The following is a 22880-nucleotide window of genomic DNA, read 5'->3' as shown; positions in this document are numbered from 1 at the left end:
TTGCAGAATAGTGCCGGTTGTGCATGCTTCCTTCCATTAGATTAAAGGAAACGGCTCAAGAACATGACAAAGAGTTCCAGTTGCTTTGCTTAGTAGTATATTCAGCTTTTTTCTCCTTGGTATCCACAGATAAATCAGCAATAATTCAACTATTTGGAACTAGGATTTCTTTTGAGCCTGATCCCATTAATTAAATAGCTTGCTCCATTGTTTTCACATTTCTATCACATCGCTGAGGAAAATCACATTTGGATTTATTAATCTTTCCAGAATGTCATAGCGTATGAAGTATTGTACATGAATTGATGAAATTTCTGCACAGGGCTGAAGCATTCATACCATAGCTGGTATTCAGTAGGTTCTGACCAGTTCTGGAGAACCGGTAGCGGAAATTTTGAGTAGTTCAGAGAACCGGCAAATGCCACCTCTGACTGGAGATTTTACAGTACCCTTCCCCTGCCACGCCCACCAAGCCACGCCCACAGAACTGATAGTAAAAATTTTTTTGAATCCCACCACTAATTCATACACTGGGTTACTGTTTGTGCATTTTTGAATTAAGCTGAGATAGTTGGCATCAGACAATTGTCCACAACAGTATTGAATTTGGAATCTTAAGAATATTATTGTTACATATGGCTGAATGTCCTCCATGCAAGGCCCACAAGACTAGAGAACAGTAGTTGATGATGGCATTACAGAAAGTATGTTGATGGGACTTCCTTGAGTGTTGAAGAAGTCAATATTTCCCTGTTCTCTCTTGCAGATAGTCAGTCTGATCAAGAAAATACAGGTGCAGGAAATGAAGCACTCGACTTGACCTCTGGGGAGAGAGACCACCTGGAGGAAGCAACCGAGTTTCTAGAAGAACCTGAGTGCAGTCCTAAAGAAGAGGAGAAGATGGAGTTGTTATCCCAAGGAGAAGAGGCTGCGCGAGGGAAGTTAAGTGAGGGGGAAGACGAGCCAGAAGAAGATTCAGTCAGCAACAGAAGTTTGGACCTCAATTTTGCTAGCAAGTTCATGGAATTCAAGCTGGCTGAGAATGATCAAAACCCAGGCAACGGGGCTCAGTCTGAAAACAAACACACCTGTGATACATGTGGGAAATCCTTCAAATTTGCCGGTACCCTTAGCCGGCACAAAAAAACCCATGCACATGACGACAGGAAAGATGAAAAGAGCAGCGAGGATGAAAGTAAACACGCTCAAAGCGGAGACCAAGCCTACGTCCCTATCGTGCAAGAGGACCCACCTCTTGAACAGGAAGAGCCTGGAAAGGACATTAAGGGTGTCGAATCCCCCACAGATGGTGAGGCAACAGGAAAGGAAAACGAGGAGAGCGAAAGCATTTCTGAGGGAGAAAGCACGGAAAGAAAATCTTCTGAGAAGAGCGATGAAGACCGGAAGCCAAAGCCTGGTGCGGGCACTAAGAGTGAATCTAAGGCAGACAAAAGGAAAAAAGTCTGTACAGTATGCAACAAGAGATTTTGGTCTCTGCAAGATTTGACTCGGCATATGAGATCTCACACAGGTACATGGGGGCGGGGGGAGGGCACTGGGGACTATTTGTGGTAATGTAATTTACTCTGTGATAGGATATATTCAGAGGCTCCAGATAGAATCCATAAGATGTTTAGTTAAACTGAGGAAACTCACTGTTTTTTAAAAAAACCCGGCTGTTCAGAGGCTGCTGAACTTAGGTGGGTCTGACAGATTCTGCATAAGGCAAAAACCTGTAATTTTAAGTGTTTGATTTGCCTTGCACGCTGAATAATATGTAGAACTAACTTCAGGTTTCTGGCCCTGTGCAGTTTGAAATATTTGGAGCAACATAAAGAATGAAGGTGGCAATTTTCCAAAATTCTTTATTTTAGCATGAAATCATGTTGAGGCCACTTTTGCAAACTTAACGTTAGGATCCTGCATAAATTCTTAGTACCGTGAACAGTAGGACATATAAGTGAGATGAATATTCTAGTACAGATAGTTTACCTGAAGTTTGCAGGCTGTTTGGTTTTTCCCCCTCAGAAGTTCAGTATTTATTAGCAAGTTGTGCCTGTATTTCAAGAGATTTGTAGTTTTGTACAAAGCCACTCGGTCTGAGATTCCATGTCAAATGATGGCAGCTCAGTTGGAATTGAAGGCCACGAAATAGGGGAAAATCCCAAGTACAGGTAGTCTTCAACTTGAGGCCACAATTGAGCCTCAGATTTATGTTGCTAAGTGAAACACTTGTAAAGTGAGTTTCACCCCATTTTACAACCTTTCTTGCCACATGCAAATGTGAATGACTGCGGTTGTTATCACACAACTCCGGGACATTTGAACCGTCACAAGTACGAATCAATTGCAAAGTATCAGTATTGGTTCACGTGACCAATGGGGATGCTGCAACAGTCGCAAGTGTGAAAAATGGTCCTGTCCCTTTTTTTTCAGTGCTGTTGTAACTTTGAACGGTCACTAAATGAACGTGTAAGTTGAGAACTGCCTGTCTTTACTTTCTCTGGGTTAGTTAATATACAGCCCACATACGGTCACACATATTCAAGATAATGGAGAAGCAATAGAGCAAGGAGACAATATTGCTATCTTTGCTTTGCTTAAAGCCAGCTGACTGGAGAATTCTGGGAGTTGAAGTCCACAAGTCTTAAAGTTGCCAAGTTTGGGGACCTCTGGCTTAAAGGGTCTTCAAGTTTCTCATGCCTTCAGTTGTTGGGTTCAGTATACAGTGCTTTTGAACGCTTGCATGAGTGGTCATGCCCAATCTTGGCTCTTTGCTGAAGTCAGGAAGCCAAGATAAGCCACTCTTGCAGGTGCTGTAGCTTAACTGCCTAGAAATGTGTCATTGGCAATCTTGGCAGAGAGGGGCCTTGTTTAAAGCTCTGTTAGGTAAGATTAAGCTCATGAGCCATGATGGGTTTTCCTTCTCTGTTCTAAGGAAGACAATATAGCTGGTTCTCTAATCTTCTCAACTACCAGTGATCCAGGCTAGACGTGGAGGTGATGATTGGTCCAAGAGATAGTGATTATCCAAGGTCACTTACTAAATTTCCTAAGCTGCTGTCTGGCAGTCATTCAGGGAGTTCCCTAGTTTAGCAATCTAATCACATTGACTCAGAATTAAGCAAGAGCTCTTACAATAGAGGGCCGTGGGTTTGTGAAAGACCGACAGCCTGCATTTCATTCTTTTTCTATCCCTCCTACTGGGAATTAAACTTAGCAAAAGAAGTTATTATTCTGCAAATATTAGTGACTTCAGTGATCTGCCTGGAGGAACAGTGAAGAATTTTATACGATGATTTAAAAACGGAGTTCGTCTCTCCCACATTTTAATGATTTGACATTACTGCTTAAAAATGAAGGAGAAACTCTATGAGGTACGATAGTTGCCCATCTTTTAAGCTAACATAGATTCTATAGAAAGTTTAAGCCAAATCTTTTGAAATTCAAGTAGCTATGATGACAAGGCATTTTTCTTTGTAGCCTCAAGAGACTCTCTTAAAAAAGTAAAAAGATAAAACTTAAGGTGAATCTAGGGAAAATGAAATGAAAACCAGTCGTAACAACTCATGAAGTGGCACTTCCTTTACGATCTAGCATTGAAGACCAGCTACTTTACTCCTTTGATAAAGGGGAGTGCTTCGTTTTACTTCCCATTTTTTTTAGAAAAGGGAAGCCAAATGAGACGAAGATAATGGAAACTGCATTTTTTCCTCTAAACTATGAAGCCCTTATATTTCCTTTAAGAAGCTGATTTTCCAGTCTCCTGTGTATTCAGTAGTCTCTATCTATCTATCTATCTATCTATCTATCTATCTATCTATCTATCTATCTATCTATCTATCTATCTATCTATCTATCTATCTTGGTTACAGTTCTGTATATAGACATGATTAGACAGACATTTATAAAGGTAAATTGTGCTATTCAATTGACAGGAGCAGAGCACTTTCCTCCTGTTCCTATCAGTAGAGACAAATGCACAAATCTTTCTCCTAACAGTCAAGGGACTTCAGCTCCTATCATCAGCAAATCCTGTATTTGAAAGGATGGTGACAAAACAATCTTTTTTTTCCAATCACCAAATAATGCAAGAAACTTGCAATTAATTAGGGTTAAAAAAAAAAAAAGGTCCAGCTTCTGAAGATCTTGATGTTTAGTAAAGAATGGAGGTACTAATTCCGGATCAGGAGCCGTGGCGGTGCAGTGATTAGAATGCAGTATTGCAGGCTAATTTTGCTCACTGCCAGGAGTTCGATATTCACTGGCTCAAGGTTGACTCAGCCTTCCATCCTTCCAAGGTTGGTGAAATGAGGACCCAGATTGTTGGGGGCAATATACTGACTTTGTAAATTAAATAATGCAAAAGACTACAATTATATACTGGTCTGAGTGCCTTTGTAAAGCACTGTGAAGCAGTATATAAGTGTAAGTGCTATTGCTTTGAGCCTCTGCGTGTTCCATTGTTTCAATTATTTGTCTACCATATGGAAACAGTCTCTGTTCAAAGGGGATCTTATGGTATCTTCCTTCAATAACTGCTTTGGGGAGGGGGTTGAATCTGGCCAAGGATAAAGCCGGAATAATTTTGGAATTTGTATGTGAAAAGGATTTAATTGACAGCATCTAATTGAATGCACCACGTTGCCTTCGCTGTTAAAAGTAAGACAGAAATGATGGTCATGGTGGGACTTCTACTACTTAAAATAACAGCGTGGATTCATATGATATAATTGTCAGGTTAGAGTTTGTTGGGTAAAATATGGCCCTCGTGCCTCAGGGGAAATGGATTAAAAATCACAATATTGCCTCCCATGCCCACGATAGACATTTCTCCTTTGTCAGCCTTGCTATAAACCTTTCGCTTGCCATTCCAAGCAAGCAAGCTAGGACCGTCTCAAGGATGAAGGAATATATCTGACCTTTGATTTTTGTCTCTTTTTCCCTTGATCCTAGGGGAGCGACCATACAAATGTCAAACCTGCGAACGGACCTTTACGTTGAAACACAGCCTGGTTCGTCACCAGCGCATCCATCAGAAGGTCAAAAGTGCCAAGAATCACGAGAAGGACAGCGACAGGGAGGACACCCGTTCACGAGGGGAAGAAGACAGTGAGAACGAGTCCCTCCCCAGCAGCACAAACCCCATCTCGGAAAATGAGGGCGATGCCCTCGTGGGGCCCGGAAGCCATTCTCCGGTGACCAGGAGCCGCAGAGAAAGCTCGGCCAATGCCACCAAGGATTACTCTTGTAAGGAAGACAAGCCAGCTGGGAAAGCCTCAAGTTTAGGCCTTGCCGAACCAAGCAAGACCATGCCGAAATCATCCGTGAAAGAGCAGGAGTCTCGAGGAAAGGCCGATCGGGAGAGCTCCTCTGACTTCATTCAGGACTTGCTGGAGATCCAGAACAAGAAATCCTCCATGAGTCACATCCTCGCCTCTGCAGAGAATGGGCCTCAGCTCTTGGAAGTTGAATGACAGCTATGGCTTCAGCGGCACCCCAGCAACCTGATCCAGGACACAGGATTAAAGTGGACAACAGGGCAAGCTTTCCTTTGCTGCCGAGTCAACCTCTGCTGTGGTGACCCAGGAGTGGGCGATGGGTGGATGGGATAGGGGGAGGATGATGTATGGCGGTCTGGATTAGTGCCATAAACCCTTCAGTATAAATAATGCAAAAGACTACAATTATATACTGGTCTGAGTGCCTTACTACTTTATTAGGTCTTTTGGTATCGTAGATATTTTTTAAAGCAAATTAGATGATTTTTTTAAAAAACAAAAAAATATTTTAATTATTTGGAGAGGACCTTTTTCATTTAAGCATTAATGTTACCTTCTTTTTTTAAAAAAAAAAAATCGGGTGTGTGAGTTTGTTCTTGTATATCTGTGATAGCCGCTTTTGTGTATTCTCGGAGCTGGAAACTGGGGGGTGTCAGTGGTGCAAAGAAAGCCCTAAAACACTGCAGCCAGTAACTGGAAGAAAAATTTTAAAATCCCAAGCAGAAGAAGTAGATATAAAAGGTTAACTTGTTTTTGGTTTGTCTTTTCAGACTTTTTTTAATCACATGAGGGAGATTTAAAGCAGTTCGATATATTAATATAAATCAAGGTTTTCAAGCTTGGTTCAAGCTAAAAGCAGGAAGCCACAATTACTGTTATCTTCATTATTTCTTCTATTTCTCCTCCTCCTCCTCCTCCTCTTCACATGATCACTGATGGCATTCTAGCTATTGTCATTTTGTATAAGGCCCTTTCTGACCATTGTGGACTTAAAGAGTATACAGAAAGGGTGGCATAGTGACTTAAAAAAAACCTATGGAAAATATGCACCCACTGTTTATATGTGTATGCGTGTGTATACATACACATATATATGCATACAGTTTGTGTGTGTGTGTGTATAAATGTTTGATTTGTGTTTCAATATATTATTGTTTTAATATTTTATAAAAGTTGTTAGTTTGCTAATCTCTGCATTCTGCAGAAACCAATGGACAATATTTGTCCACGGAGATCTACAACACAGCTCAGATTGCCTGCTTAGATATTTCTGCTTAATCTCTCACTGATGTTTCTTCTTTTGGGTTTGACACTCTTTTAATATACATTATATTCATAGAAACCTCTTAGCATCAAATGAAAACAGTGAAAGCCCCATTCACAGATCAATCCAGGTGGACATAGCATAAATTTACACGGAGGGAATAGAAAGAGTGAATACTATAGAGCAGTGATCTGTCCCCAGTTCCTCTGTTTTCATACTGATAAATGAATTCAGGAAAACAAGAGTCTCTACTGGAATGGAAAGTTCATGCCACAGAGGGTTGTCCCTATGTCTTTTTCCCCACACAACCAATTGAATGCATGTAGCATATGTAAGTTGCTACAGTATGTCCACTTCTGTTTCCCCATCCAATCATACCTATGCCTTCAATTTCTCACAAACGATTGTGTCAAATGAACCTCAGCAGATAAGGGGGTTCAGTGTAAGTTAATAAAAGAGAGAGGAGTCAAATAAATTAATGGCAGGCTGGCGTGAAGATAAAATGAGTTGGAAGAAAGCTATTCAGATTCCATGCAAAAGGCACTGCAAATGCTGTGGCATAGTTTGGAATGTGCAGTAGTTGCAGTTTTTTTAAAAAAAATAAATAAATAACTAGGGTGATTTAGTCTTCCAGAAACAATAGAGAAAAACGAAAATTTTCAAAGCCTTAAGTGATCTTACTACCTTGATGTGCTTTAAAGCAAGGAAATAGTCTGCTACTGGCAATAAAGTTTCCAGATGGACAAAAATGCTTATTTCCCAAGGTTTCTAGAGCTTTTCCCAAGGTTTAACTCTGTTCTGAATTGGGAATGGACTATACATTCCTGTTGCAGGCAACAGGAGACAAGACAAGCCCACCAACATTAAGACTGATCCACTGACCCAGTTAAGCTGGTGTGTTAGATTGCAAGATTCATTTTTTACTACTTTGAGGTGAGGGCCATTTGTCTTGGGGCGGGGGGGGGGGGTAATCTAATTTCAGTGGGATTGCCCTCTATGTATGTGTGACTTGTGTGCATGTGTGCAAATATGGCTGTATTGCTACATTCCTGTATTTCAATTTTAAAGATACATATACAGAATTGGATGTGAACAAGGCAGCTGACAATTTCACTTGTAGTTCTGTTGCTACTAATGTGTGAAAGAAGCTTGTCTTTTGGGATGACTATATTAATTCTGTACCCTCATCTTAAAGATGGAGGAAATTTACAATTATTTTCCAGGTCTGCATGGTTGTGAACCCAGTTCTCAAATCAATCTGTTTTCTCTTCAAGGAGCCCTTGGGCAAGAGACAATACGTCTGTGTGTGACTGATGATCTTTTTATAAGTAACCCTGCATATGTGGGAATCTGCTGAAGTTTGCCTGGCGTCGCCATACTCTGATTCAGACTGAGTCGTGGGTCAGGAATGACCATTTACTTAGTTGTGGGGCATATATATAGTAGGGCAAAGGCATAGTATTTTTGGGATTTTTTTTTCTGTTCTTCTTTCACATTGAACCTCTTTTTTCACATTATTATTATTATTATTTCCTGCCCTCTAACTTAAAATCATTAATCCAGGGTGGAAAAAACAGTGGAGTTCCAGATTAATTTGGCTTATAAACACCTAGCATTCTTAATTAGTGGCTGTTGTAACTTGGAACATTAATTTAACAAGTTCTGGAAAACCAAATTTGCTCCAGCTTGCCCTAAAATGATACTCTGTGCAAATAGCATTGAAGGCAAATCAGAAACAAGTTGATGTTATATAGAAATAAAGTAATATATCCTGAATTCTCGGTTCAAAATTGGGAGTATTCTACCCCATCTATTTCATGTTCATTTTTTTTTTTTTTTTAGAGATTCAGCTCAGACTGCATGGGAAGAGTGATGAGATCATTTTGGGGCGATAGTATTTCATATAGAATGTGAAGCATGGATTCCATTGTTATAGAGGGTGTGTAAAACAGTTTGGAAACAATCCTCTGGGTTATTGAAAATAAATATCAATTGTTTCTTTTAGAGTATAAAATCCTTTGCTAAATGATGCTTTCCATCAAAGTCAATTTCAGCATCCCTTAATATAAATTGCTATTATATTATTATAATTATTATTATAATTATTATTATTGTTATTTGGGAATATTTTGTTATTAATTTGAGGGGTATTTTTTTTTTTTTTTTTGCAGCTCTCCACACTAAACTGCGCGATACTGTGGGGAGAGAAGCCATTAGCTAAATCAGAGTGTCAGAACTACCCTCAGATTGAATGGGTCATTCTAAAGACCCGTTTAATCTCTTGGCCTTTGTGGTTTTTTGGGGTGGGGGGCGGGGGCGTGCAAGTCTGACAGATCTGAACAAAACTTTATGCTGCAGAAATAATGTAGCAAATAATATCCCAGCACCCTGCCGGGACATCTGCTAGCAATAATCACTATTGATTTAAAGCTTTATTTAGTCTCTATGTATATCGTAGTTTATTATAAAATCTTGCCACATTTTACTGGTGTTTTTATTAGTTGTATTTGATGGAAGAAAAAAAAATTGTGTTCCCTTTTGTTGTTTCCCCTCCTCACATTCACAATCCCCCCCCCCCTTTATATTAAAACTGTGAACTTTATAATGTGTTTAAACTATGGGTGAATCTTAGGCTTAGTTTGCATGTTGAGCTAGTTCATTTCTCTGCATCTTCATGATTTTTCTTCTCCCTCCCCTTTCCTCTCTCAGGGCTTTTTTTTTTTTTTTAAATCTGAAAATCTCTTGTTGGACTTGTAAAGGAGCTAATGGTGAAAATTCAATCACTACAATAAGCACTTGACTGTGAAAGTATAAAAAGAACCAAGAATAAAAACAAACCCTATACGTGCAGCAATATCTGATGTAGAGCTAGCTCTCTTGATGGTTTAATTCCAGCTTCCCCGTGATTTTTAGTTGTTGTTGTTTTCTTCCTACAACCTGATCCTCAAATTTTCCCATCAACTGTAGTCGCTGTTGGAGTACCTCCAAGTCCCAGGATGAACCTGCATGTTGATGCCTGCTGTGTTGGTCGAATGGTTGAATTGTGAAATAATTTGAGAGTAGAGCCAACACTGCCTTAAATCCTCTGGTTTCTCAAAGCCATTAAGTCGGTGAAAAGATCCAGAAAAGAAGTCAGGGCAATGAGCTTGCATGAAATGATAAATCCCTTACCTCTGTATCCTTCAGCCCAAGGCGACACTATCATGAGTTTGAGGAGGTAACTCATCAGTTGAGGATTCTCCCTTCTGGTAATGCAAGTTTGGTTGGTATTGATGGGATGGAAAGGGGGGAGGAGTTCTCTCTCCTCACCATTCTCTCTTCACTTAAGACGGATGTTTTAATTCTAAAAGTTTCAGCCCATGCAAGGAGATAATTAGTGTGTACAATTTATATATAGAAATATAGATATATATATATATATTTTCGAAAGGGAACGTTTAAAAACTGCTGCTACAAGTTGTGTACAAGACTGATTTATGCCACATGAACAGAGAATCACACTATTTCTTTGGGTACTTCTATTCTTCTCATTCAGTTGTATGTTACTTCCAGATTCAAAAGTGATGAAAATAATGCTGTTCTGTATCAAACGATCTACGCAATAAAAGGTTATATTTAAAAAGAAAATTGTACCTTTGGAAGTTGCAAAACAATTACCTTTTCGTGCATTTGGGAGTCTTTAATATGCTTTTGTGTATTTTCAGCTGGGATTATTTTCAAAAAACAAGACAGAGAATAGTCCCAATGAACTCATACTTGTTATACTTGCTCTTTCTCCTCACGAGTTACTTTGTCTCCCTCCAAAGATTTGTATTTAATAATAAGCTAAACTGTTTTTCTGCTTTCATATTTGCCCACGCTTAGTGCAAATAGTTACCTTGCTAGTGCAAATGCTTATAAAGGGGGAAGATTTTTAATTTTTGAATTGAAGCATACATTACAGAGGGTATATACACTGGATATAACTCCTTTCCAAAGGTGGGGGTGTGGGAAGTACAATAACACTTCGTAAATGGGAACATGACCCAATGTAATATCTGCATCTCTCAGAGCTTAAGGGAAGGTGGATTGTACGTATCATTTTGATATTGTAGCTGTGTTTCACCACTGGGTGGCACAGTTGTAAGAACGTGGAACCCTGGAGAGAGATTAGAAGCATCAATCTCGGAGTGATTACTTTTCTTTTAAGATCTAATGACCGAGTAAAATACTTGCAGCATTCCCTAAGCCAGATTCATTTCAGCATGCGCGAGAGAGACAAATGGGCAGATTTCCCTACTCAAAATGATTTGACACAAACAGGCAGGAGTGTTTTATTAGACATATGTTCCTAATCATTCCTGTGATGGGGAGCTGCCCTGAGCTTCAATGCTGATGGAAAAGGAATATTTGAAAGCTGCAGCGTGGGGAGATAAACAAGAAGACCCCAAAAGAAAGAAAAAAAAAGATGGGACATCTAGTACACGTATACTTTAATCTAGATGAAAAAGCAGGCTGGGGAGAAAATTGGGAATTTGAAGTCTTCGAGTCTTAATTTGATAATGATGATGAATGTGTTATTGTTCCTAAGAGAGGTAATTATAGAAGGAAATCCTCACTTCTGAATGAATGCTTTATTTCAAAAAAACTAGCATACCCTGTTATGAAAAATTGCACAGCGTATTTTTCATTTTTCCAAATTTACCATTGAGTTTGAATTTAGCAAAGCAATGTGTATCACGGCAATTTTTAGGACATTTCTAAGAGTATTTTGAAAATATCACTAACCCCTCTAACGGAGTAGATAAATAATTTTTTGTGAGGACATTGTGGTTGTATTTTAGAGGAAACTGACTTGCTGCATAAAAGATTTCCATGAACTTTAATTTCTGGTCATTTAGATGCTGTTGTCCACAAGCTTTTAATCCCAGTTCCAACATTCCTACAATTTTTGTTAAAGAGCATATAGAAGGAAGTGAGAAGGCACTTGCAGGGCCAAGAGCATCGCAGATGACACTTCAAATCAGTGGTGGAATTCAATTTTTTTTACTACCGGTTCTGTGGGTGTGGCTTATTTGGTGGGTGTGGCTTGTGGTCATGTGACTGGGTGTGGCTTTGTCATGTGACTGGGTGGGCGTGGCCAACTCAATGTCACTCACATAAAGGGGTGCCTCACCTGGCCCCTCCCCTCCCAGCCATTCCTTGTCACCCAGCCTCAACTTATCTATAGTTCTGTAAAAATGTTGCTCACCTTTTTTGACTTTATTATCTGCATACTATAGATGTACTTTCATGGACCACTGAAAGGAGGAAATGGCTCACGTGCTTTACCCAAGAGTGTGATAGGCAACAGGCTTTTAAGGGGCTGCCACAAAGAAAGGGGGACAATGTATTTTCCAAAGAGCAGAATGCAAACAAGAAGCAATGGATGGAAACTGAACAGAGAGAAGCAAACTAAAACTAAGGAGAAACTTCCTGTGAGTGAGAACAATTAACCAGTGGAACTGCCTGTCTCCAGAAGTCCTGGGTGCTCAATCACTGGAAGTTTTTAAGAAAAGACTGGACAGCCATTTCTCTGAAATGGTATAGGGTTCACCCCAAGGTCCCTTCTAAGTATTATTCTGACACCTTTTCCAGGATTTCTACTCAGAGTTTGGCATCCTCAGTTTTCTTGCCTGAGCTGGGGGGTTGGGCTAGAAGACCTCCACGGTCCCTTTCAACTCTTGTTAAACACATGCGTATTTTATGCTCTGGACTATTGACATTGAATGCATGTAAACCCTGAAAAATATGTGGTAGCCCTGGGCAAAAGAAAGGCAGAAAAATCACTCTAGGTGTAGGGACAGTGTACAATATTAACACCTGATAAATAATGGAACAATTAAAAATAATAGCATAGTCCGAATAGGTGCGAACCAGTCGAATGGCACTTCTGCTTCAAATGCTTCCAACAACTGCATTCTCTTGCTTTTCTTATGAGTATTAACATTCAGCCAGACAAAAAGTTTGGTTGTCAGTTCTATCAACAACCCTGGCCCCAAGTTTATAAATCCTGGTTTATGGTGCTCTCTCTTCTGGTTTCTCTTAAGAGAACACAGTCCCACGGAATCAGTGTTGAGTTCCCATCAAACTCCAAAGCCTGGTTAAATTGCTCAAGCAGCCCTCATTCTGCCTGGAGCAGAATTTTAATTTTTAACATTGCTTCTGATCATAATAGGTACACGTAGATTGCAAAATAAATCCCCATTTCACAAATCTCCAACACCCACTGCCTCTTGTGTCATTTGCTGGGATGCATTGTTCCCATAGTTGGCATGCTCGCTCTCTTCAAGGTCTCTGGAGCCTATCATGGATTTCCTGATAGGTTCAGCGTGTTACAGGATTCTAGGATATTGGAGGAGGGCAGCGGAGGGGTAGAAATGGATGTGTGACTTCAGAACATTCCCCGCCCAATTTGCTTTTTTGTACTTTTGATTTGATTTCCAAAGAGAGTATTTCTATCCTGTTAAAAACAAATGGCCCATGAGTCATTAACCCTAAAATAAGTTTTACATTTTTTTAAAAAAAATCCACCCAATAGTTGAATTAAAAAATGAAAAGTATTAGCTTTGCAAAATGAAATAAGATCAGGTGTTTGGGTTTTTTTTTTGAACCGTTGTGTTTTTGCTGGGTCTTGTCAGACATACAATCTAGGAGATGACCAGGCTGAGCCCAACTGCATCATGAATCACGAATGTCTTTGCGCCTACTGGGAATCTTAAGTGCAGCCTGCCCTGAATTGCTGTGACTCTTAACCTATTGCCAACTTGCTTGGACCATTAGTAGTTCAGATTCTTGTAGAGAATGTAGGCTTGCAATAAATCCTTACACTCATTTGAACTGCCTGCATGTATCTCCTGATTTGCCGGCACTTCACAATGACCTCCCATCCTCAAACACCAGAGGATGGCTCAACCTGTTGCAAGAAAGTATACTATACTGTATATTTTAAAATTGAATATAGTACATGCGATTCCAGCTATTGTTTGAGACTGACACTAGTTCTGCCACTAGGTTCCATAATATAATATAGACTCGGGAAAAAAAATTGAAATATCCCTCACCTTCCAAAATAAAATTTTATGGACATAATATAACATCTCTAGCTCTCTTCTGTGAGAGCTTAAAGGAAGATCGACTCTATAGTGTAGCATTCTGACAGACACTGGTTGAAATATAATGAAAGTGTATGTCTCTTCCTTAAGTTTGGGTCTTGGAGGAATGTCGTCAATATTGAAGGTACTGACCTGGCCAGTATTTCATTAATGCCTACAATGATACTGTTAGACTTTGCTCTTACCAAGTTTGTACAAATGGGTTGACATTGCAGAGAACCTTTACTGATTTTGTCCTTGAGGTAAAAATGGTAATATACAATTATTAGGCCTAACCATCATGACTGACAATAAATGGGGATTGAAGTCTTGCAAAAGAGGAGTCCCGGTTGGGGAAGCACATGAGGGAAAGAAACTTGAGGGGTTTGGTAAGCAGCCTCAATGGATTCAAGAGTAAAAAGAAGAATTAAAAATAGTAATCCAACAAAGAATGAACTGCCTGAAATACAGTGAGTGGATAATAAAATGTGCTATATTAACATATCGCTTGGGAAGAGTCAATTTGGTTAAATGAATAAGACAACAAGCTAGAAACCAAGAGACCATGATTTCTAACCCTTCCTTTGGTACAAAGCCAACTGGGTGACTTTGGGCCAGCCCCTTTCTCTCAGCCCTAAGGAGCAGGCAAAGGTAAACTTGTGATAAATCTTGCCAAGAAAACGGATTTATCCAGAAAGTTTCCAAGAATTTGTCATGATTAACTGGAAAGGAAAATAATAATAATTTGGGAAATCAATGAGTAAAGGGCAATTCAGAACAAACTTCTAAGTCAACAACTAAATAAATGGAAGGTCAGATGGGTGATAAAAGAAGCATGTGGTTAAACAATAGAAAGTTATTTTGGATCCTGGGAAAATCAGTGTTTTTCTTGTTCTCATGGGTTGCTTATATTGAACAGGTTTGTAAAAGTTACTACATCCTTTGCTTTAGTGGTTCTTCAGAACATGAACCAGAACAAAGATCTTTGTGACCTTTGAAAATCAGCTATTATTGAGGGGAATCATATAATCCTATACCTGTAATTTCCTGGGAGGCCAATAGCTGGGTCTTTATTGTAATCACCCTTATCTATATTAATGGGATAGTTGGCCTGGCTAATACCTTTGGGATTGGTAATATCAGGAGTGTGAAAACAGCCTGAGAAGAGGGAAAGGTAATATCCATTGCAGCTTATATTTTGCAGCTTATATTTTTAGGGTATATAAATTTTCCAAACTTCCTCCTCCCCAATTATCTGAGTATTTCCATTTGCAGTATAAATTTAGTATTTGTTTGCCTACATGAAATATGAGCATAGCATCTCTAAATATCTCTATGTAGGCAGATCATAAGCTAGACTGATTGTACCGTAACTCCCCTTTTTAAGCATATGACTCTTCTTTGAAACTTATCCAGTTTCAGTTCCTATTATCTTCCAGATTTTGTATCAAGAATTAATGTGACTGACTGCAGTGCAGTGCGTGTAAGTGTACATCACGTTCATGAGGAAGTCCCAACTGTGCACCATCATTGCCAGCCCCTAGATTTTAGTACAATCTGGAATTAAATAATTACACATGTTTACACCAGGGGTGGGATTCAAATTTTCTAACAACCGGTTCTGTGGGCATGGCTTAGTTGGTGGGCGTGGCTTGGTGGTCATGTTATTGGCTGGGCGTGGCCAACTTAATATCACTCACATCGAGGCACGCATCTCCTCACCTGGCCTCATGACTGTGGGGATGCTGCAACAGTTGTAAGTGTGAAAAATGGTCATAAGTCACTTTTTTCAGTGCCATTGTAACTTTGAATGGTCACTCCACACAAGCAAAGTACCAACAAAGGAGGCGGAAAAAACTCCAGAGAAGTTCCTGAGACAGGAAGTCTAGTCCTGCCAAGAATGTAATAAGGGTTAACAGAAAGGCAGTTTCTGTAAGCAACACCAGAATGTTTCCTTCCTGCCTTCCTTACAGGATTAGGCCAGTAATTTCTTCTAACAGCCGGTTCTCCCCCAACTGCTTAGAATGTTAACAACTGGTTCTAGCAATTAGGTGCGAATTGGTAGAATCCCACCCCTGGTTTACACTGAACCTGAGTAGTGTGCTACTTGTACATGATGAAATGTGAAAGCTAAGCCACAAAAGTCACTAGACCACAAAAAGATGTAGTAATCTTCCCACATATATCTTACTAATTTAACAGTATAATAAGAGTTGGAAGGGCCTTTGAGGTCTTCTAGTCCAACCCCCTGCTCAAGCAGGAAATCCTATACAATTTCAGACAAATGGTGGTCCAATCTCTTCTTAAAAACTTTCAGTGTTGGAACATTCGCAGCTACTGAAGGCAAGCCATTCCACTGATCAATTGCGCCAACTGTCAGGAAATGTCTCCTTGGTTTTAGGTTGATTCTCTCCTTGATAGTTTCCATTCATTGCTTCTTGTCCTACCTTCAGGTGCTTTGGAGAATAAGTTGACTCCCTAATTTGTGGTATAATGAATTCATACTAGATAATACTGGCATTCAGTTTTCAAAAGATGTCTTTCCTGGTTACTTGGCAATATGGTTTTTATTTTCCAAAGGTAAACAAACAACTAGATACAACTTAAAATAGCAGTTCATGTCTTGTTGCACTGTTTCCCATTAAATACTTGAGAAAACAGTTCATGTCAAGATATGAGTAAAAACCAAATGAATTGGTGGTTATTACACATTGTCCTGGGAGATGGTAGCACCTGGTTAATCTGATTGCTTATTTGAAGGATTAACCAGTGTTGCTGAATTAGAGTTGGGATGGATTTACTACAATTGTCTGCTTAGTGCAGGATCCATTAGAACATTTCTGATGACCACCCAAATCTCTCTGTTTGAAGATATTCAATGAAGCAACACTTACCATGTTATGTGGCAACCATTCCTCTGGTTGAAAACTCCTACAGTTTTGAAATTTCTCCTGACTTGTAGTCCGAACCTACTTCCTTAGAGTTTCAACCCATTTATTCAGGTCCTGCTCTCTGGGGCAATAGAAAGAAGTCCATTTCCTCTTCTTTGTGATATTTGAAGACTAATCATATCGCAATAAAGGAGGCTATTTGTAGCTCAAGGTTGACATGAGGGGTCCTTGGTGCTTGCTTGTTTTCTTGCAGATGTTTCATTACCCAAACTAGCATCATCAATGTTACTAGCTACTAGCACTAATGATGTTACCTAGTTTGGGTAAAGAAGCATCCACAAGAAAACAAGCAAACTCGTCAAGGGCCATGATCCTATCTCCCTTTGGTTGTGTCTTATACAAGCTAAACATAGACATAGGTTTCTTCAATCATTCATTAAAAAGCTTATATTCCATCCAGCTCCCTTACATCCTGGTAGCCTTCTTCTGAATTTGCTGCAATCTGTCCCTCTTCGTTTTGAACCATAGGGCCCAGCAGAACTCACGTTGGTGTTCCAGGTACTTAGATGAGAAAATACAAGGACATCTCAAAGCAATAAAGCAGTCCTGGAAAGCTGAAAAAAGCACTCTGGAAGAAGCCACTGACAAGCTATTTCTAAACTTGCCAAGGTCTCCAGGAATCTGGCTTGGAATTGCAGAAGATTTTCTTTTTATTCCGAAATACATAAGCATGTAGGCTTTCATGGCTGGGCAGTATGGGTATTAGGGTTCAGGTGTCCAACAAAGAAGCAATCAGAGACCAGCCCTCACACCAACCTGCACCAATCAGGAAGCAGTTAGCTAAAGACCAATCAGCATTTAGGACTCCTGGTTATAAAGACAGGAGCTCAGTCAGCCCCTCCTTAGTTGCCCGGGTCCATTTTACCTCTGAAGATAGTGCAACAAAATATCAGGAAATCTATAGGCCAGAGGTGGGGAAATATTGGTTGGCTCAGGAATTCTGGGAGTTGAAGTCCACAAGTCATAAAAGGGCCATTGTTCCCCACCCTGCTCTAGACCATGATTACTAAATCCCGAAGCCCAACAATGTTATTAATTAACTAGACATATCAGTTTTGTCTTTGGGGTACGTAACCATGAGGGCACTGGAATACTGAGATACCTATGCCTTTAATGCTTCAAGACCCTCATTGATTTTGTAACCTCAAGGAGAGACTAATTCAATGCACTGCTCTGCTAGGAAAGAAACATAATATTTTTAAAGGATATTTTCTGCCCAGCCCAGATTTTGTTTTGCTGGAGAGCTGCTTGACAAGAAGAAGCAGGTGGGAATGAGGACTCCTTTTCAACCAGGCCTGGAAAAAATGGGGTGGGGTGGCAACTAAAACAAGAGGATTTTGGATCCACATGTCCTTTATCAGACATCTTTCAGATATCTTAATGCGATTAGAAAAATATTGGCTAATAGACCCTTTGAAACCTGGATTTATAATTTAAGCCCAATTTAAAAAATTTTTAAATGTATACTAAAATGTGCATTTAGTTATTTATTTTTGGTATTACCCATGTAAGGAGCTTTATTATCTTTAGAGAATAAATAGGATTAACTTATCTCACTAATAAATATCCTTTTGTTTGGTTGAAGGTGCACTATGTATGTTAAGTATGTGGAAAGGAAGCTATGTATCACCTTTGGAACAATTCTGTAAGGTAATCTGGCCTTTTCCTCAGCCAGAGGGATGGGTCTGCCTTGCCACAGAATAAAAAATTATTACAGGGTAGCCCTACAGATCTGGAAGGCAGCCTGTGTCCAAATGATTTTGACATGAGAATTTTTATTTTTAAGCATGTTTTAATTCATAATAGAATATACACTCTGCATCCACCAGCACTCAAAGCAGATGAACTACCATTTGGAGATACAAAATATAAAAGATTACAACATCAATGGAATGAGAATCTAAACTAAAATTTAAAGCTTATTTAAAAGTAGAAATCAAAAACATTATTAAAATAATTACATGTATTTTTCCATTTTCCTAATACTGGGAGGGCAGAGAGACAAATATATTCTTAAATTGTGCCAAGTAGAATACTGGGAGCCAATTCAGATCTTTCAGTACAGAAATCACGTACAGAAATCCTTCTGCCTTGCACCAGTTAGCAGCCTATTACACCAACCATAATTCCAAGACACTTTTCAAGAGTAGTGCATCAAGTGCTTTGTAGTAGTCAAACTTGGTTGTAATCAAGGCACTGACAACTTTCAATAAATCTGATTGACTCACCAAGCCTTGTAGTTGGTACAATAAATATAATTGTCCAAACATACACCTCCATATAGCTTCTGGGCTTTTTACAAGAAGAAGAATTGAAACTACCACAAGATTCATTCTTGCCTCAAGGAAGGATAAAAACAGTAGATGGTGTGGAAAAGCACAAGGAGGTCCAGGAAAATGATCAGGTTGTACTCCCTCATGTATTTTTCAGCATTGGTTACCTGCCTTTGCATCATATCCCAAATAAAAACCCAATTGCGTCTAGAGCTAACTTTTAACCACCTTAGAATATTTGACATGGTCTACAGTAGGTTTAGAAAAAAATCTTCCAGGCCAAACAAACACTTTTTAAATAGAGGTTTTGCCTCTTTTAAACAGGCAGGATCATATCCCATATTCAAGGAAGCATTAATCACCTCCCTTCACCATTAGACCAGCCTCAAGTTGGTTGATTTTAGCCGACGCAAGGGGCAAGAGCAGGGGTGGGCTTCAAAAAATGTTAGCAAAGGGTTCTCTGCCCGGTTGCTGGGTGGGCATGGCCTAGTCCAGGGGTGTCCAACCTTGGCAACTTTAAGACTTGTGGACTTCAACTCCCAGAATTCCTCAGCCAGCAAAGCTGGCTGAGGAATTCTGGGAGTTGAAGTCCACAAGTCTTAAAGTTGCCAAGGTTGGACACCCCTGGCCTAGTCGGTCTCCTTCACCATGGCAGGGGTGGGGTTTGCCCTCCCCGGGCTCTGGAGGCTCTGGAAATGGGCCCATTTCTGGCCTTACCGAACTTCCAGGAGACCCAATTTTCACCCCGCGTGTACCCTGCACTTACCTGCATCCAAAACAGGCTGCGTGGAGACTCCTGGGCGGAGCAGGGTGGGCGAGGCCAGCCAGAAGTTGATTTGGGGGGCTCTCCGAACTGTACAGAATCTTAGTTAGGGGCTCTTCTGAACCCCTGCGAACCGCCAGCAGCCCACCCCTGGGCAAGAGCCTAGTAAGTAGGTCTGTCCACAAGGTCTGTCCGTGTCCACAATATCTACAACTTTCTCCAAAACTGGAGTCCACACTGAGATGAATCTGACTAGCTTGGTCTGCCAAAAACACAACAACAATCTTCTTAGTTAGTTTCTGAGTCTTCTGGCTCCCTCCCCAACATTTTCCAAACAATGTTTCCTTCCTAGTCTCTAACTTTTTCTTTTTATTATGTGGGAGTCTGAAAACGGAACAATTTAGAAAAATAAACTTCCTTTTCTTTCTGTAAATTGTCCTTAATGGTTGCTCCACCAACGGCACAACATGACAGTGTTCTGAAATTACTTTCCTGTCTTCACACTATATAAGTAGTAATATATTTCTTGGCTATTGGAATACTGCTATCCTGTCACCTCTAGTCCATCTTTTCATTAAACTAGACATACCCAATTCCTGTAACTGTTCTTCATATGTTTTTACCCTCCAGTCCCCTAATCGCTTCTGTATATACAAATTCTTCATCAATACATTTTTTTTGACAGCATTTAAGGCAAGGATACAAAACCTCAGGCCTCAGACTCACATGCAAACTGTCACCCCACAGGTTTGCCCAGAATTCCCAAAGTTGCCCTTGCATTCAGAGGTAGTATTCAGCAGGTTCTGACCCATTCTGGAGAACCTGTAGTGGAAATGTTGAGTAGTTCGGAGAACCGGCAAATACCACCTCTGACTGGAGATTTTACAGTACCTGCCGCACCCATCAAGCCACGCCCACAGAACCGGTAGTAAAAAAAAATTGAATCCCACCACTGCTTGCATTAAATAATTTTATGAGGGAATATTTATTTATGTGTTTATTACATTTATTTGCTTCCTTCTCACAGTTGGGCTACTGAAGGTGACTTACAATAATAAAAAAGGAAGAAAATGAAACATAACAGAAGTAAAATAATAGAACAATAAAATAAACAATGAAAAAGAATACCATGGTGATACCAAAAAGATGGACAGATGGAGAGCAAGGCACCTGGAAGGGGGTGGGGGAGATTATAAGGAAGACTATAATATTTCAGAAAGAAATAAAATATCTGTGAACTCATTTGATTTCATGTAAATTTCATTATTGTCTTGATCCTGCTCACTTTATCGTTTGGCTTGAAAAACATCTTAAGAATTTGTTTCCTGAAAGGACCACACTTGGGTGCAAAATAAAGCAAGCTAATGCACTTGTTTTGCACATATTCTACAGGTACGTGCAAAACAAAAGCAAGCACCTTTCCCATCACCCTGTATTCACCTGTTTCTGTATAGTGAATATGTGTAAGTCTGGCATTGGCAACTGAGGACCTTAGGTTGCCCCATCCAGCTCAATTTGTGGGTTTCCTGAAGCCACCTAAGATCGTGGCACCACAATAAGGTGGCACAGTTGTCTTTTTAAATTGTGTTTTAAGAAAATTGGGGGAAATTGTCACTAGGGTCTCCTTAGCCTGTTTCTTTGCTATTGTGAGTTGGAATTCTATGCTATTAAAGCTGAGTGAAGGAATACATACTTAAAACATTATTGGTGAGCCCTTTAATTCAAATGCTCCACAATGAAATGAATGAAAACTGTGCTAACTAGTTCCTGGTAAGTTATACCATTGTGCAAAAGCATTATATTGGGAAGGAATTTAAAAAACAACAACGAGAATTCTGCCTATTCAAACCTGTCACTAGGGAGTTAATTTACCAGCTGCTTTAGGGGACTCTTTGCGACTTTACCAAAAATAAATAAATAAATAAGGAAATTTATCATAGATCAGGCTCTTTGATAACTTCTGTGGGGAGGCTTATTTATTTATTTTTAATAGCTGGAAACTGAGCCAGTCCCATATGGCCAATAGATCTAGTTTATTTATTTATTTTATTTATTTATTTGATTTGCCAATTGTTTACAAGATAATAAGTATAAGTGTATACATAGTTGTGAATACATGAAATGGGTACATATAAGAAAAATAAAAGAATAAGAGAAACAATAGGACAGGGACGGTAGGCACGTTGGTGCGCTTATGCACGCCCCCTACAGACCTCTTAGGAAAGGGGTGAGGTCAATAGTAGACAGTCTAAGGTTAAAGTTTTTGGGGTTTGGGGAAGAGACTACAGAGTCGGGTAGAGTATTCCAGACATTGACCACTCTATTGCTGAAGTCGTATTTCCTGCAATCAAGTTTGGTGCGGTTTACTTTGAGTTTGTATCTATTGTGTGCTCTTGTGTTGTTATGGTTGAAGCTGAAGTATTCATTGACAGGTAGGACATTGCAATGTATGATTTTATATACCATGCTTAAGTCAGACCGAAGACGGCGTAATTCAAGGTTTTCTAGTTCTAGAATTTCAAGTCTGGTGGCATAAGGTATTCTACAACGAGTAGAAGAGTGGAGAACTCTTCTTGTGAAATATTTCTGGACTTTCTCAATTGTGCTAATATCAGATACGTAATGAGGGTTCCAGACTGATGAACTGTATTCGAGTATTGGTCTAGCAAATGTTTTGTATGCTCTGGTTAGTAGTGTGATATTACCAGAGAAAAAGCTACGTAGGATTAGGTTAACAACTCTTAATGCCTTTTTGGCTATGTAGTTGCAGTGGGCTCTAGTTGGTTTAGTGAAACAAGTAAGTTAACAAGACGAAGGCGCTGATGCTGGGATGAATCATATAAATCAATGGCCTTGCAAATCTGATATTTGTGTATAGGATTTCTAAATATCTAGTGGCTTACATGCTGAGCATGCTCCGTATGCTTAGTTCCATACCGAGCATGCTCAAAAGCAAGCCACACTCTTGTGGGGAGAAGTTTTTTTCCATAGAGTTAAAGCCAGCAGAGTGGAAATGTTGGTGCTTGAAATGCACTTCCTTATCTGATGACCCATCCTGTTTGCAAACCCTCATGCTTGCTATTAAGCTTTCCTGAGGCTGGAAGCAAGGTTATTTATCTAGAATGGGTATCTAATTTTTGTTTGCATTCTCATCCTGTTTTTCTCTCATAAACAGTCCACGCATCAAATTCCTGAGGTTGAGAATCCCTGGTTTAGAGAAACTGCAAACTGCTAT

The 22880-nt window shown here is 39.7% G+C and overlaps 1 protein-coding gene across 17 annotated transcripts in view; it reads left to right on the top strand.

Annotated features, from left to right (window-relative positions):
• Nucleotides 1-10173, top strand: part of RREB1 (ras responsive element binding protein 1) — a 171848-nt gene extending 161675 nt beyond the window's left edge. For all 17 annotated transcript variants that reach the window (XM_087961270.1, XM_087961257.1, XM_087961259.1 and 14 more), the window contains 2 exons: nt 767-1531; nt 4957-10173. In XM_087961270.1, the coding sequence (XP_087817396.1) occupies nt 767-1531; nt 4957-5477 (1286 nt within the window). In that variant the 3' untranslated portion in view covers nt 5478-10173. The remainder of the gene's footprint in view (nt 1-766; nt 1532-4956) is intronic.
• Nucleotides 10174-22880: the final 12707 nt, after the last annotated feature.

The sequence above is a fragment of the Notechis scutatus genome, chromosome 3 (genome assembly GCF_049901735.1).
Source record: "Notechis scutatus isolate UNSWTSFEM ecotype Mainland chromosome 3, rNotScu1.2, whole genome shotgun sequence".
Lineage (NCBI taxonomy): Eukaryota > Metazoa > Chordata > Lepidosauria > Squamata > Elapidae > Notechis > Notechis scutatus.
This window is presented reverse-complemented; position numbering and strand designations above follow the sequence as displayed.